The sequence below is a fragment of the Rasamsonia byssochlamydoides genome (genome assembly GCF_041956645.1).
Source record: "Rasamsonia byssochlamydoides strain NRRL 3658 unplaced genomic scaffold VTN77scaffold_44, whole genome shotgun sequence".
NCBI lineage: Eukaryota > Fungi > Ascomycota > Eurotiomycetes > Eurotiales > Trichocomaceae > Rasamsonia > Rasamsonia byssochlamydoides.
This window is the reverse complement of record NW_027192427.1, coordinates 95,582-108,393: the sequence shown is the minus strand read 5'-3', so window position 1 is coordinate 108,393 and position 12,812 is coordinate 95,582. Positions and strand designations below refer to the sequence as shown.

Genomic DNA, 12,812 nt, shown 5'->3' with positions numbered 1-12,812 from the left:
CAGTCGTTATTCCCATTTAAAAAAATGTCCCAGCCCGTTTCCCCGTATATACATACCCAATTTCCATGCCCATGCCATAATATAACAAACCAAACCATAACGCCAACCCCGTTAAAATACATGCATGCATGCCCAGCGCTTGTGCTTGTCCAGCTGTCTATCTGGTCTACCTGTCTACCACCCAAAATTCTCCACATGCAGGTATATCCCCTGCGCCCCCGTGCCCTTATGGACAGCCCGCTCGTCGCTCAGTGACACGACGCTCCGACGCACGTCGTCCGCCAGACCGCGTGGCCCGCACACGACCACGGCACTTTCACCCTCGGCCCGCTCAAGGACGTTCCGGATGATGGTGCGAGGGTGCGGACGGCCGGCTACCATCTTGATTTCAGGGCTGTTAGCCAGGTCTGGCGCTGGAGAGACGGATGGAGATGGCGGTGGAGGAGACGTCGGGCTCTTTTCTGGAACGGCGTTCGACGGAACAGGTGCAGGTGCAGGTGCGTGGCCGGAACAGGTGCATTTCGGAAGAGAGGCGGCGTCCTCGTCTTCGATGGTGATGGTGCAGCAGCATCCGCCGTCGGCGCGACAGCCACGTTGTGCACCGCTGGAGGAGGACGCGCTGGAGAGAGACAGCACCGAGACAGCTTCCTTTTCATTCTCTTTTTTCTCAGCATCAACAAAGTTGGTCTCTGGGACGGATTGCGCGCCGAGGCTTTGCTGCTGGCGCCTCGGATCTGGCCCTGACGGCTGAGCTGGAGGCTTTTCTGATAGCGACTCATCGCACGTGATGTAGATACTGATCTCGACCTCCTTGTCGAATGCTGGAGACGACTGCCGGCACAATCTCATGTCTTCTAGCACAGACTGAAACTCCTTCTCGAGCCAGCTGAGCTGGACGCGGGTCTTGATCACCCACACAAAGCGGATCCGTTTGGTGGCTGCAAGTCGCATACGCAACAGAAGAGGAACTTTCGACAGCACTGACGACGGATTCTGGCACTCTTCCTTCCACCCTTGCACAATGTCTCGTAGCAAAGGCACCGTGAAAGTGCATCCCATGCCACCCGCCAGTAACACTACACTATCAAACTGACGCAGCGGGCGCATCGCTCCATATGGTCCTTCCACGAACACTGTTCGTATGCTGTCCGAATTTTCTCCCCCCGTCGCACCCAATAGCCCGTGATGCTTTGAAGCGAACCGGAAAAATCGTCTAGTGCCTCCCTTCTCCGCGCGGACGAGAAATTCGAGCTTGCCGTCGGACGGAATCGAGGCGATTGTAAAGGGATGGCTCTGAAGAGGCGCGATCGAGTGACACGCCAGAAACACATGTTGGCCGGGTTTCCACTTGATGACAGGGTCTGGGATGGTGATGCGGGTGACGTTTCCTGGCAAAGGCGTGAAGGACGCTTTATTGGCCCAGAAACTGCGCTTCTTCCGAGTAAAAAGGTGAAGAAGTGACACATTGGCGAAGAGAAGGACCAGAAATCTGACGACTCGATCAAAGGCAAACAGACCGATGGGAATCCAGACCCAAACTTTGACCTCGTCCGGGGCATGCAGCCAGACAGCAGCAATGAATCCGGCAAATGTCACCAGATGCTGCACCACGAAAATCTCATAGTTCCAGCGCCGGATCGGGGCGAAGGTCGTGATGACGATAAACGTGAGAATGCACCATGCGCTGAATCCGCGCATGGTGAGCGGGTCGGTGGTCAGCATGGTTACGATGTAGTCATATTGGCCGTAATCACGGAACCAGAAGCACATGTGGATGGTCGCCGACAGCCACAGCGTTCGGGCGACCCATCGATGAAACCAGTTGAGGCGCTCATAGCTCAGACCCGTGAGAAATCCAATAATGTTCTGTTTCCCCGCAAGCAGGAAGATCAGAGGCAGCTGGCAGATGGTAACAAACCCTGCCCGGTAGCCGATATTCTCCCAGCTGAAGCGATCGAGTGTGTTGAACTTGTAGAAGCAGAGGACGAGCACCACGACCAAGTTGGCCAGGACGACCATGACAGGGCCCAGGGGAGCCAGATGAATCGTGTAGCGCCCGATTGTGATGGGCTGGAGCGTTGCGTATGACACCTCGCGAGCCATGGCCGTGATGGTCGCGTAGGTACTCCAGAGAAGGGACTTTGGTTTTGACGGCGTAGCAGAGGCATCGCAGAGTCTGGAGAACTATTAGATCAGAAGCCACAGATCGGAAGGCCAATCTCACCGTTGTCGCGCCAGAAAGCGATTCAACAGATTCACCACTGTCGCAGCACCAATGGCGGCACCAACAACAGCCCAGTACATCTGCTGGAAGGTGAAGAGGCTGGGAACGCCATTGCCCATGGACATATCGCCCATGGACATGTCGTCCATAGACATCGACATGTTGAGGGATAGCAAATGTACAATGGCTGACCAGAGTCGAGCTTCTCACTGCATCGGAGGCAGCAGACGTCAATGGAGTAAATCTCAGCACTGACGTGAATCTAGCATGACCTGCAATCACCTGATGCGTCAAACAGATCCTGCAACCAGGATTAAAGCAGAGACGCAGTCAAGTCTCTGGGGTGTCTTTCTATAAAATGACGGTCAGAATAATTCAGCAATTATAAGGAGCCACAAACCTGTCAACAGACATAAGTATGTCAAGACCAACGTCTCGTCCATCCCACCGGCAGTATTCAACCATGGCTGTCTAAGTCCATCTCCGACTCTTCGCCTTGAATAATGCGTCCGTAATGTTTTGCAGTGACGAGGCGGGCCAAGAGAGGGGCGGCCCTGCTGATTGGGCCGACAGCCTGGAAATCTGCTCAAGCGCCGCGTGCGGATCCCCGATGGGCCTCGTCATGACAAAAAATCTGCTCAATCGACGCTTCCAAAGCTAGCCATCGGATGCCTTTCCCAGAATGACAGCAAGAAAATCCCCTCACCATGCGGAGTCCGGACCAGATGGGCCTGATGCCCTTAACAATATCGCTACCTGCCAGATTCACGTTGCCAGACAAATATTATACAGTTCCTGCTTGCGCAATTCTCTCGAATTGGCTCGCGTCTGGTCCTGCTTCTGACTATAAATCACTGCTATTCCTCAGTTTTCAGTGACTATCGTTCTTTACTTGAACAAGAGGCCGAAAACCAGCCATTGCGATCGGACTTGCAGCGTGATTCGCACTTGACGGACTTTGGATTGCGTCAAACAACTCCCAACCCTTCACGCAGCTATCATGGACATGAGCTCTTCCGGCATGTCGAGCATGTCCAGCTCGACCATGATGACGATGGTCTTCACCAACAGCCAGACCACTCCGCTCTACTCAAGTTCCTGGACGCCATCTACCTCAGGCCAGTACGCCGGTACCTGTATCTTTCTGATCATCCTCGCCATCATCGGCCGCGCGCTCATCGCCTTCAAGGCTGTGATGGAGCGGAGATGGCTTGCGGCCGCTCTCAACCGACGCTACGTGGTGGTTGCAGGGAAGACCCCTGAGGCTGCTGCTATCGACGCCGACCCAGATTCGCAAAAAGCACGCCTGCTCACTGCGCAAGGCGTAGAAGAGAACGTCAAGGTTGTGCGCCGTATATCGACCGGACCGCAGCCATGGCGTTTCAGCGTGGACCTTCCTCGAGCACTGCTTTACCTCTGTATTGCGGGTGTCAACTATCTACTGTGAGTTCTCTAGCCATTTCGTCCTATGCTTGCTGTGCAGAGTTGACCAGTCGCAATTTATAGGATGCTGGCTGTTATGACTATGAATGTGGGCTACTTCTGCTCCGTCCTTGCAGGCACTTTCTTGGGCGAGCTGGCCGTGGGCCGATATATTGGGTGGAACGAACACTAGAGCGACGGGATTATTCTGCCATTTCCTCCTTTGCATTCTTTGTAATTATCTTACTGAGCTATTCACGGCGTTTTTGGATGACTGTACTTCGATGAGTTGAGAGCAGTGGCTGGCCTCTGCCTGGTGTCTGATGACGGCTACGAAAGATACATAGCATGACTGATTCACGTCCATTGTCTGATTAATGCGACTGAGCATCACTATATATAATAATGATGAACAAGATAGACTTTCCAACCTTTATCTACAAAGAATTCCCATGATGTTTCAGAGGAAGTGGCCTGATCATTCGAGTATCTACTAACTAAGAAAACCCTGCAGCAAGCACGCTTCAGGGAGACACCTTTCCCATTCTGGAGTCAGATATTATTAATATTGTCTGATAGCCCCATCAGACTACCAGGAAGGTCGATTTAGTTTGCAGAGAATCAACAGCGTGTATCAGATGCAGTTACCACCTAGGCAGGTAAGGTTCTCTGTCCAAGAGGATTGCCGGATCCCCGCAGTCGGACCGAAAGTGGGTAAGCGTGAGCAGGAATGAGCAGATTATCAGCGATAAAAACGATTCTATTGGCTTGAATAAATCTCCGCATACAACATGCGATTGACTAAGATTGACCAGTTGAATTTGATGGATGTCATTGAAACCTTGCTAATTTGCCCATTTGCATCGATCAAGGCGATATAATTCATTCTGATTGATGATTACAGTACTATCAGCGAAAGTAATGATTTTGTATTCTTGGCCTATACCTACCTAGCTGGGCAAGTACGCCGGGATCTACTTTCTACGAGGGCTTGGCATTTTTCTACATGGGCGGAACTGCTTCCTCTTCAAACCACACTCCATGGCCTATGGACCAGCCAGTCAGCGTTCGCCGTTTCATCTTGATTCTTAACGTCGATCTTTCGCGATTCCCAGTTAGCTGACAGCCTGACTTGATGTGATTCCATTTCCCGAGCTCCCACATGGCCGATATCTTGCGGGGTGCAAGAAGCACAGACTTGACGTCCGAGAGCTAAGACCGTGGACTAGATGGTGATAGAAGTCAATGAACCGTGGGAAGGAGCGGGATGGTGGATGACAGAGGGTCCAGCCACCTGCTCAGGACTCCCCACTGGGTAGGCCTCCCATCATCTTGTTTAAATACATGTAGCTTCCCTTTTCTCTTCACGAGTCAGCAGCCTTCCTTCGTGACCAATTCCCTTAACGAATTACCACGGACCTTCTGGTTGTTGGATTCGTTGGAATTAATTCGACAGTCTGAATCCTACGTTGTTCTCTACTGTATACCATCTCAACACTCTTTCTTCTTTCCTGTCTGCCAGCCGTCATCATGCGGTCCTCCTGGCTGAGTCTCGCCCCGTTCCTGTCCCTCGCGACAGCCCACTTCACCCTCAACTACCCCACGAGTCGGGGTTTCGATGAGGATACCCTGCCCACCTTCCCCTGTGGTGCTGAACCGCAGTCGTCTAACCGCACCGTCCTCTCCCTGACAGAGGGCTCCCTCCCGGTTTCCATTACTCTGCACCACACGCAAACCGCGGTGACGATCCTGCTCGGGCTGGGGAATGACGTCGGGAGCAACTTCAATATCACCCTCACGCCTACGTTCGGCGTGACTGGTCTGGGCGACTTCTGCTTGCCCCATGTGCCTCTGGACCCGAAGACGCTGGGGACGGTGTTGACGGACGGGACGAACGCGACCCTGCAGGTCCAGACGAATGGAGACACTGGTGGCGGCTTGTACGCTGTAAGTTTCCTGACTCTCAGTGATTATCTATCTTGGTCCAGGGATATGGCTCTAGTCTATAGTTCGAGCTAACGAGTGATCCAGTGCGCGGATATTACTTTCTCGTCCAGTGTGAAATCGGACACTCCGACATCCTGCACAAACAACAGCGGCATTCAGGCGACTCCTTTCGTTGGCGCGGCAGCTGCCCGTACTGCCAATTTGTCGACCCCAGACGGTCAGCCGCAAAGCGGTTCTTCTAGCGGTTCCAGCAGCGCTTCCAGCGGCTCGTCGACTGCCACTGGTGCTTCCTCCACCGCGACCTCGACTGGTGCAGCCGCATCCCTGCAGACAGCTGCCTGGGGTGTCCTGGGCGCGGCGCTCGCCGGTGCTCTGGCCGTTCTCTAGATGCGGAGCATTCACATCGATCTGTCCGAATGATGAATTTGTCATGAGTAACGAAGGGGTAGATGTGGTCATATCCATGTTAGTATTCTATCTGGTGGACAGCTGTATTATATCTGAAACAAACAAAAAAGCTAAGAAAAGATTTCCGTGATATTTGACCTTATCTTCATACAATACGTAGCCATTGTACTGTACTTCCGGACTGAGTATCAATGAATCTTTAATTCAAGCTAGGCAGCGAGCTTTCGTCAGAGTACTTAGGAACCTATCAAAACGTATTTCAAGAGCGGGGGCACAGCTTGCCAAACTAGGCGAATTGAATCGAATTGGATCGAATTGCATTCTCTCTGTTATCGACAAAAGAGACATAAAAGAAATGCAAAGAGAGAACCTGTACTTACAGATTCGTACTAGTGAAAACAGACGTATTTTTTGCCACACCGCCTTCACGTACCGCGGTGGCAGTATCATCGTTCGGAACGAAAACGCGGGGATGAACTCCGAATCTATTGTTGCCCGTCCGATTTCATCGTGACTTTCTCTCTCGCTGTCTATTTATCTCTTTTCGGTTCCAATATACAGATTTGCTTGTATCTTCTTTTTGAACCGACCGCCCGTTTCATTCGTTGGGCGGGTCCATAGCTCGTTGCGCAGGACATACGTCCCGTCTACTGCGAATCAGCACATAGCTACACATACAGTACATACATAAAGCCCAGCCATCTGGGAAGTCTAGTCTCGAAGATGTCGACTCGAGCGCCTTACATCGTGCCCGCTCTAAAAAAGCACACCGCTACGGTGATCATGGCGCATGGACTGGGCGACAGGTTTGTGAACCTCCTTCAATGCTGCTGCCGCTGTTGACACTTTCACTGTGTACATAGACTGACTCCGAGTGCAGTGGAGCAGGTTGGTACGTACCGTTCTCCGCGACATCCCCGCAATGCGACCTTCAAATTCGCTACAGAATAGAAGATTGATGAAACGTCATGCAGGATGGGTCTTGCGCAAAATTGGCGCCGGCGCGGCAAGTTTGACGAGGTCTCGTTCATCTTTCCGAATGCGCCTATGATTCCGATTACAGTGGTATGTTCTGCGGGGGATATTCTTCTCGTTTTCCTTCGTGCTGACTGGGAAAGATAGAACTTTGGCATGACGATGCCCGGTTGGTATGATATCGCTCATCTTGGTGGTGATGTAAGTATATTTACCTACATTGCGCTTGGTAATGATCGTTGGACTAAGAATCATTGCAGCTAGACTACGAAGAGGCACTCCGCCACCAAGACGAGCCCGGCATCGTCCGCTCTCGCGACTACTTCAACACCCTGATCAAGGAAGAGGTCGACAAGGGCATCAAGCCCTCGCGCATCGTCCTGGGCGGCTTCTCCCAAGGCGGCGCCATGTCGCTCTTCACGGGCATCACCAACAGCCAGAAGCTCGGCGGCGTCTTCGGTCTGTCCTGCTACTTGCCGCTGCACGATCGGCTGAAGAAGTATCTCCCCGACGGCGAGGAACTGCCGAACAAACAGACGCCTTTTTTCCTGGCCCATGGCACGGCCGATCAGGTTGTTCAGTATGATCTTGGAGAAAAGACGGAAAAGTATTTGAAGGAGATGGGTCTGAATGTTGAATTCCACACATATCCGTACGTTTCTTCTTCCCTTGCTGTCGTACAGTCAACCGTTTTCAACTTCTTGACTTCTTGCTGATAAATTTCATCCCCTAGTGGCATGGGCCACTCCGCCGACCCGCTCGAAATCCAAGATCTGGAGACCTTCCTCGAAAAGACCATTCCCCCGGAGGGAGACGGTCAGGCGTCTGCTGGCTTATGACTGAGTAAGATTGAGACTGACATCAACGCAACGACAACGCCGGCGTGGCAGTTTCAGTTGCAGCTGCTATCTACAGTATTGTTGGATTTGCGGATTTAGTTTCATGGAGGGAGGGGATTCCCTTATGACTGCTTCGTTGAGATTTCTTTCTTCTTCTTGTTCTTTTTTTTTTGATTCCCCGATCTGATCTTTCTTTCCGTTCTCTTCCTGTCGAAGGGACAATATTGCATTTGCATATACTAGATACGTTACATACGGTAGAAATGTCCAATATTTTTTTCACTTACATAAAAATAAAGCCATTATATTATAGTGTTCGACGAGGAAGAATTCATTAATTGAAAGTTATTGACCAAAGCAAAGCAACGAATCATATTTGATTTCATTCTGAACTAGATAGAATCTCTCTCCCTCTCTCGCATTTCTTTTTTTTAGAAGAAATAAACAAAAACGACAACTGGCAAGAAGTTCGCCCTGTCCAATCATGATACATTGCAGCGAATATGTATGCAATCTGTACAGTATATATATATCCCTTGCCAATAGGGATCGCGCAGATTTCATGAATTTGGTGTGATATGCTTACATAATTTTGGCAATGTTTAGGTAGTAATTGTCACCAAAAAAATGATATTTCTTTATTTCTTTATTAGAGAAATAGAAGAGTAGATATCTGGTCGATGTCATTGTACCGTGTAGACAGGGACGTATGTACAGTAGTAGTCCTGCCCCAGGTGTGAGTCGTGACTGGCATGTCGACAGAATCAAAAAAAAAGGAAACTTTAGCCAGACTACGGAGTAGAGGGCATCGGTTGAACCGAGGTCCAATCTGCTGACATAATAGTGTACTGCAACGGAGTATGTGCAGAGTACTCCTGGAATTCCAAGCAAGGGGTGGGGAGCCCAGAATCTCCAATTCTCGCATAATTGTAAGGAATTCCTTCGTTTGTCTTGAAAGACAAGAATTATTAAATAAATCATCTACGATCCGATCCTTTGCCAAGAAAATTGCCATATAGTATTGGTCCTTGATCAGTATTACTTGGCAGTGTGTGCTGTACAGTACTTTTCTAGCGCCAAACTAAGGTGACTGGACCACTGACCAGACTGAAAAAAAGAAAAGAAAAAGGAACCTTAGCAATATCTCTTTCAGTATTTCCGGAGGAATAATAGTCGACAAAAATTGGAATTTGTTACGCTAGTGAAGCTCCTTTTTTTTGGTTCTCACGTCGCATCCCTAGTTTCAGTTTCGTCCGTTTCGTCTGTCCGTCACCCACGAGTCGATGTGGATGTCGGGAAGGTTTCCCGAAAATGAAAAATGGAACGAAATGCTGAAACACAGCTATGACGCCGACTCCATCTCCCACCTCTATCTTCAACCTCAGGGCGATGGCAGGATATGAAATACCTTTCCTGCTCTACCTAGGTAGTTAGTTATTGAAACTGCTGCCCAGGGGGAAAAACGCAATTGGTGCCATTGTATAGCAATTTCTTGTATACTGTTCTTGGCTTTGAATCGTAAACGTCAGTATCTATCGAACCTTGAATCGAACGCCATGACCGCTACCACAGAGTCGGAACAACCACACGACAAACAGCAATCCGCGACTGCAACAGCAAAGAATGGCTCGCTGTGGCAGGATCTCGGCGCCTTGGGCGGTCTCCTCCTCTACGGCCTGCGCAACCCCTGTGAAGTCTACACAGGCACGGGACCAACTCTGAACGAGCTGACATGTGGATTGGCGGGCTCGTCGTTCAACCCGAGAAGAGACATTGGCGATCTTACGGGGAAGGTCATTTTCGTGACTGGGGGTGCGTCTGCGACATGTGCTTGGCAATTCTTGAAGCTAGCTAACAGGTTTGCAGGCAACATAGGTCTAGGCAAAGAAACCATCCTCCAACTCGCCCACCACCGACCACACCGCATCTACCTCGCTGCGCGCTCCGAGTCCAAAGCCCGTGATGCCATCGCGTCGATCCAGGCTGCTGTCTCTTCGTCTTCGCCCGTCGATATCCGCTACATCCCCCTGGACCTGGCGTCGTTCGCCTCGATCAAGAATGCGGCGAGCCAGTTCATGGCGGAGTGCGAGCGGCTGGATATCCTGATCCTCAACGCGGGGATAATGGGGTCTCCGCCGCAGACGACCGAGGCGGGCCACGAGATCCAGTTCGGTACGAACCATGTCGGACACTTCCTCCTGACGAAGCTGCTTCTTCCGACGCTGTTGAAGACTGCGACGGACGCCAAGGCTGACGTCCGCGTCGTCACGGTGGCTTCCATCGCCGCGGGCGTTGCGCCAACTTCCTTCGACGAGCTGACCTCGACGCCATCCCTCCTCGCGGCAAGCACATGGCAACGCTACGGCGCCTCCAAGGCCGCCAACATCCTGTTCGCAGCGGAGCTGGCGCGACGACACCCGGAGATCATATCCGTGTCCGTGCACCCCGGCGTCGTAGCCAGCAATCTGTACGAGACGACCAAGTCCTCCAACCCGTTCGCGCGCCACGTCCTGACTCTGTCCGCGCCGCTGGCGATGCGCAACGTGTCCTCCGGTGCGCTGAACCAGCTCTGGGCCGCGGCTGGTGCGTCGCGCGAGGAATTGATCAACGGCGCTTTCTACACGCCTGTGGGTAATGGCCAGCTGCGGAACAGGTTTGCGAGTGATGCGGAGCTGGCGAGGAGATTGTGGGAGTGGACTGAAGAAGAAGTCCAGAAGGCGCTATGGTAAGACGATGCGAGCGATGCGAATGCTGTACAGTACGTCGGATATATGCTCGAAGATTTATTCCATCTCAGCGATACCAGATACCAGAATATGAAACCAGTTAATAACTGGATAGTTGAGTCATCAGTCTTTTTTTTTACTGTATATAGTGACTCCTTCTTTTGCACATAGTCACCTACCCGCAGGAATAATATCAGAATTGTACATATATCTCAAGTAATGCTCATTAATTAATTAATTTATCCTGTCAATTTAGTTGATCACCAATAGACGAACAACGAATAGACAGAGCGATAGATAGATAGATGGACTCTTCCTTCCTCCAAGGCATCCTCATAAAAATAAGAGAAGGGGAAAGAAAAAAAAAAGAAATACCCTCTCCATACAATAACTCATTCATTCATGCAATTTTGCTGTTCCCTAGACCCTAGGTCAAGTACGTACGTAAGTAGGATAGGATGGATGGATTAGTAGATAGATGATGACAATATTCTTTCTTCCTTTCTTGTCAATATTTCTTTTTTTTTCTTGCTTGTTTGCTCCCTTGCTGGTATTGCAGTGGCAATGGCAACGGCAACGGCAATGGTATTGGTCGTGTCTGGTTCTGGCTTTTTTCATTCAAGATTTAATTCCATTTATTCCACCTACTCATCACTCCACCTTGCTCTCAAAGTTCTCGCCCTCAACCAAGTCCGGGATGTCATCCTCGTCTTCGTCCTCGCCCTCCTTCTTGCCCTCGGCACCGGCCTCCTTCTTCTGCAGGTTCTGGTAGCTCTCGGCCAGCTTGCGCAGCGACGCCAGGCTGTCCGGGCCCAGCTGGTTCAGGATGCCGGGGACCAGCTCGGTCAGCTCCTTCTCCTCGCCGTTGCCGTAGATGGCGAAGGTGTTGGAGGGGACGGATGCGTGGACTGGGATATATCAGCTTGGTTCATTTCTACCGTATCGTTTGATTGTTGCAGACGACTCACCCTTCGGAGCAGAAAAGTGGATGACGTTTCCGTCCTCCTTGAACATGTTCACCTCCTCGATCGCCTGGATGGGCTGCACGTTCATCTTCTTCAGCGTCGTCTGGAGCTTCTTGTCGTCGGCGGTGGACGTCTTGTGGACCCTCTTGGTCTTACGGCGGGGAGTACCCTTGCCTCTGCAGCGGTCAGTGTCAGCTAATATATCCTTGAATCCTCGGTTTGCGAGCGCGATGAGGAATTGAGAGAGAATGCGGGGAATCGACGACTGGGCAATCGAGGCGGGGACTGCAACGAGGGACTTCAATATACGCACCCTAGAATCGCATAGAATGTTAGCTAAGAAACAAACTCGTCCACACACAATAAACCAGACGCGAAGAAAAACATATGCAACGAAGCGAACGCGAACGCCTCCAACAGGAGTTCTCCCCACGCTACCACCCATACATTGCGACCAATCTACCCCTCCTTCAGAAACAGACAAAAACACACACACATACCGATCCGCACGCTCGCTTGCAGCTTAGCCAGCTTCGCTTGATCCATGATGCCTGGTTGAGGAAGATGGTTGTTTCGGGGGGCACGAAATTTAATTTCGCGGCTCAGGTCAAATGAAATTGAAATGGAGAGGGGAGGGTAGTGAGGTGGGTCGGGTCGCCGGACGGAGGAGGAATTTCTCTCTCACCGCGCGGGTTTTCGTCGAGTCGACAAGTCGACGCACAGAAGGGGAAGCAAAGGTAAAAGGAGAGGGGGAGGAGAGAGAGGAGGAGGATGACTCTCTTCGATTAGTTTAACTGGCTTAGTTTCGTTGGAGAGAGAAAGGGCAGAGTGGTGAGCAACTACTCTGGACGGTTGTGCATCATTGGTGCGCCCAATCAGGTGTTTGTGTGGAGGGCGAAAATGGAGGGAGGCGAGATGCCGCGAGCTAAACTCCTGCACCTCGCAAGAATACGACGTCTATACTGGTTCTAGGCTTCGCATGGTCAATTTCTTTTCTAATATATACTCTCTATATCTCCTGCCTGCTTGTGGCATCTGATTTCATGCGTTGTGCGGCCTGATTCAGCGGGCCTCGTCTGACAGATGAGGCTCTGCTCGGCTAAACCCTAACAAAATATACCGGTTTGTCGCGATACAGCGGCAGCCGACGGAATTTTGCTGTTCGCGCCAGACTCGAAAATAAGAATAAATAACTTCGATTACCTCCCAAAATGATACAATCATCTATGGCAGCGATGTCTAAGATAAACCACGGTAATATGCATTCGCTGTCGGATCATGTCATCACGTCGTCACAAAAATAGAT

The 12,812-nt window shown here is 51.0% G+C and overlaps 6 protein-coding genes across 6 annotated transcripts; 4 read left to right on the top strand and 2 right to left on the bottom strand.

Moving 5' to 3' along the window:
- Positions 1-174: 174 nt before the first annotated feature.
- On the bottom strand, positions 175-2,385 carry VTN77DRAFT_5962 (uncharacterized protein; the record flags this gene model as incomplete). Its single annotated transcript, XM_069422187.1, has 2 exons — positions 175-2,176; positions 2,225-2,385. 2 exons carry the CDS (start codon positions 2,383-2,385, stop codon positions 175-177), a joined length of 2,163 nt encoding a protein of 720 aa, XP_069276523.1.
- Positions 2,386-3,224: 839 nt separating this feature from the next.
- Positions 3,225-3,839, top strand: VTN77DRAFT_5961 (uncharacterized protein; the record flags this gene model as incomplete). Its single annotated transcript, XM_069422186.1, has 2 exons — positions 3,225-3,667; positions 3,731-3,839. 2 exons carry the CDS (start codon positions 3,225-3,227, stop codon positions 3,837-3,839), a joined length of 552 nt encoding a protein of 183 aa, XP_069276522.1.
- Positions 3,840-5,176: 1,337 nt separating this feature from the next.
- On the top strand, positions 5,177-5,980 carry VTN77DRAFT_5960 (uncharacterized protein; the record flags this gene model as incomplete). The annotated part of the gene is made up of 2 exons (XM_069422185.1): positions 5,177-5,593; positions 5,678-5,980. The coding sequence occupies 2 exons, from the start codon at positions 5,177-5,179 to the stop codon at positions 5,978-5,980; spliced, it is 720 nt and encodes a 239-aa protein (XP_069276521.1).
- Positions 5,981-6,724: 744 nt separating this feature from the next.
- VTN77DRAFT_5959 (uncharacterized protein) lies at positions 6,725-7,815 on the top strand (the record flags this gene model as incomplete). The annotated part of the gene is made up of 6 exons (XM_069422183.1): positions 6,725-6,807; positions 6,882-6,893; positions 6,976-7,066; positions 7,124-7,177; positions 7,237-7,628; positions 7,710-7,815. The coding sequence occupies 6 exons, from the start codon at positions 6,725-6,727 to the stop codon at positions 7,813-7,815; spliced, it is 738 nt and encodes a 245-aa protein (XP_069276520.1).
- A 1,556-nt stretch (positions 7,816-9,371) lies between these two features.
- VTN77DRAFT_5958 (uncharacterized protein) lies at positions 9,372-10,544 on the top strand (the record flags this gene model as incomplete). The annotated part of the gene is made up of 2 exons (XM_069422182.1): positions 9,372-9,627; positions 9,682-10,544. The coding sequence occupies 2 exons, from the start codon at positions 9,372-9,374 to the stop codon at positions 10,542-10,544; spliced, it is 1,119 nt and encodes a 372-aa protein (XP_069276519.1).
- A 648-nt stretch (positions 10,545-11,192) lies between these two features.
- On the bottom strand, positions 11,193-12,052 carry VTN77DRAFT_5957 (uncharacterized protein; the record flags this gene model as incomplete). Its single annotated transcript, XM_069422181.1, has 3 exons — positions 11,193-11,449; positions 11,510-11,842; positions 12,007-12,052. The coding sequence occupies 3 exons, from the start codon at positions 12,050-12,052 to the stop codon at positions 11,193-11,195; spliced, it is 636 nt and encodes a 211-aa protein (XP_069276518.1).
- Between the last annotated feature and the right edge of the window lie 760 nt (positions 12,053-12,812).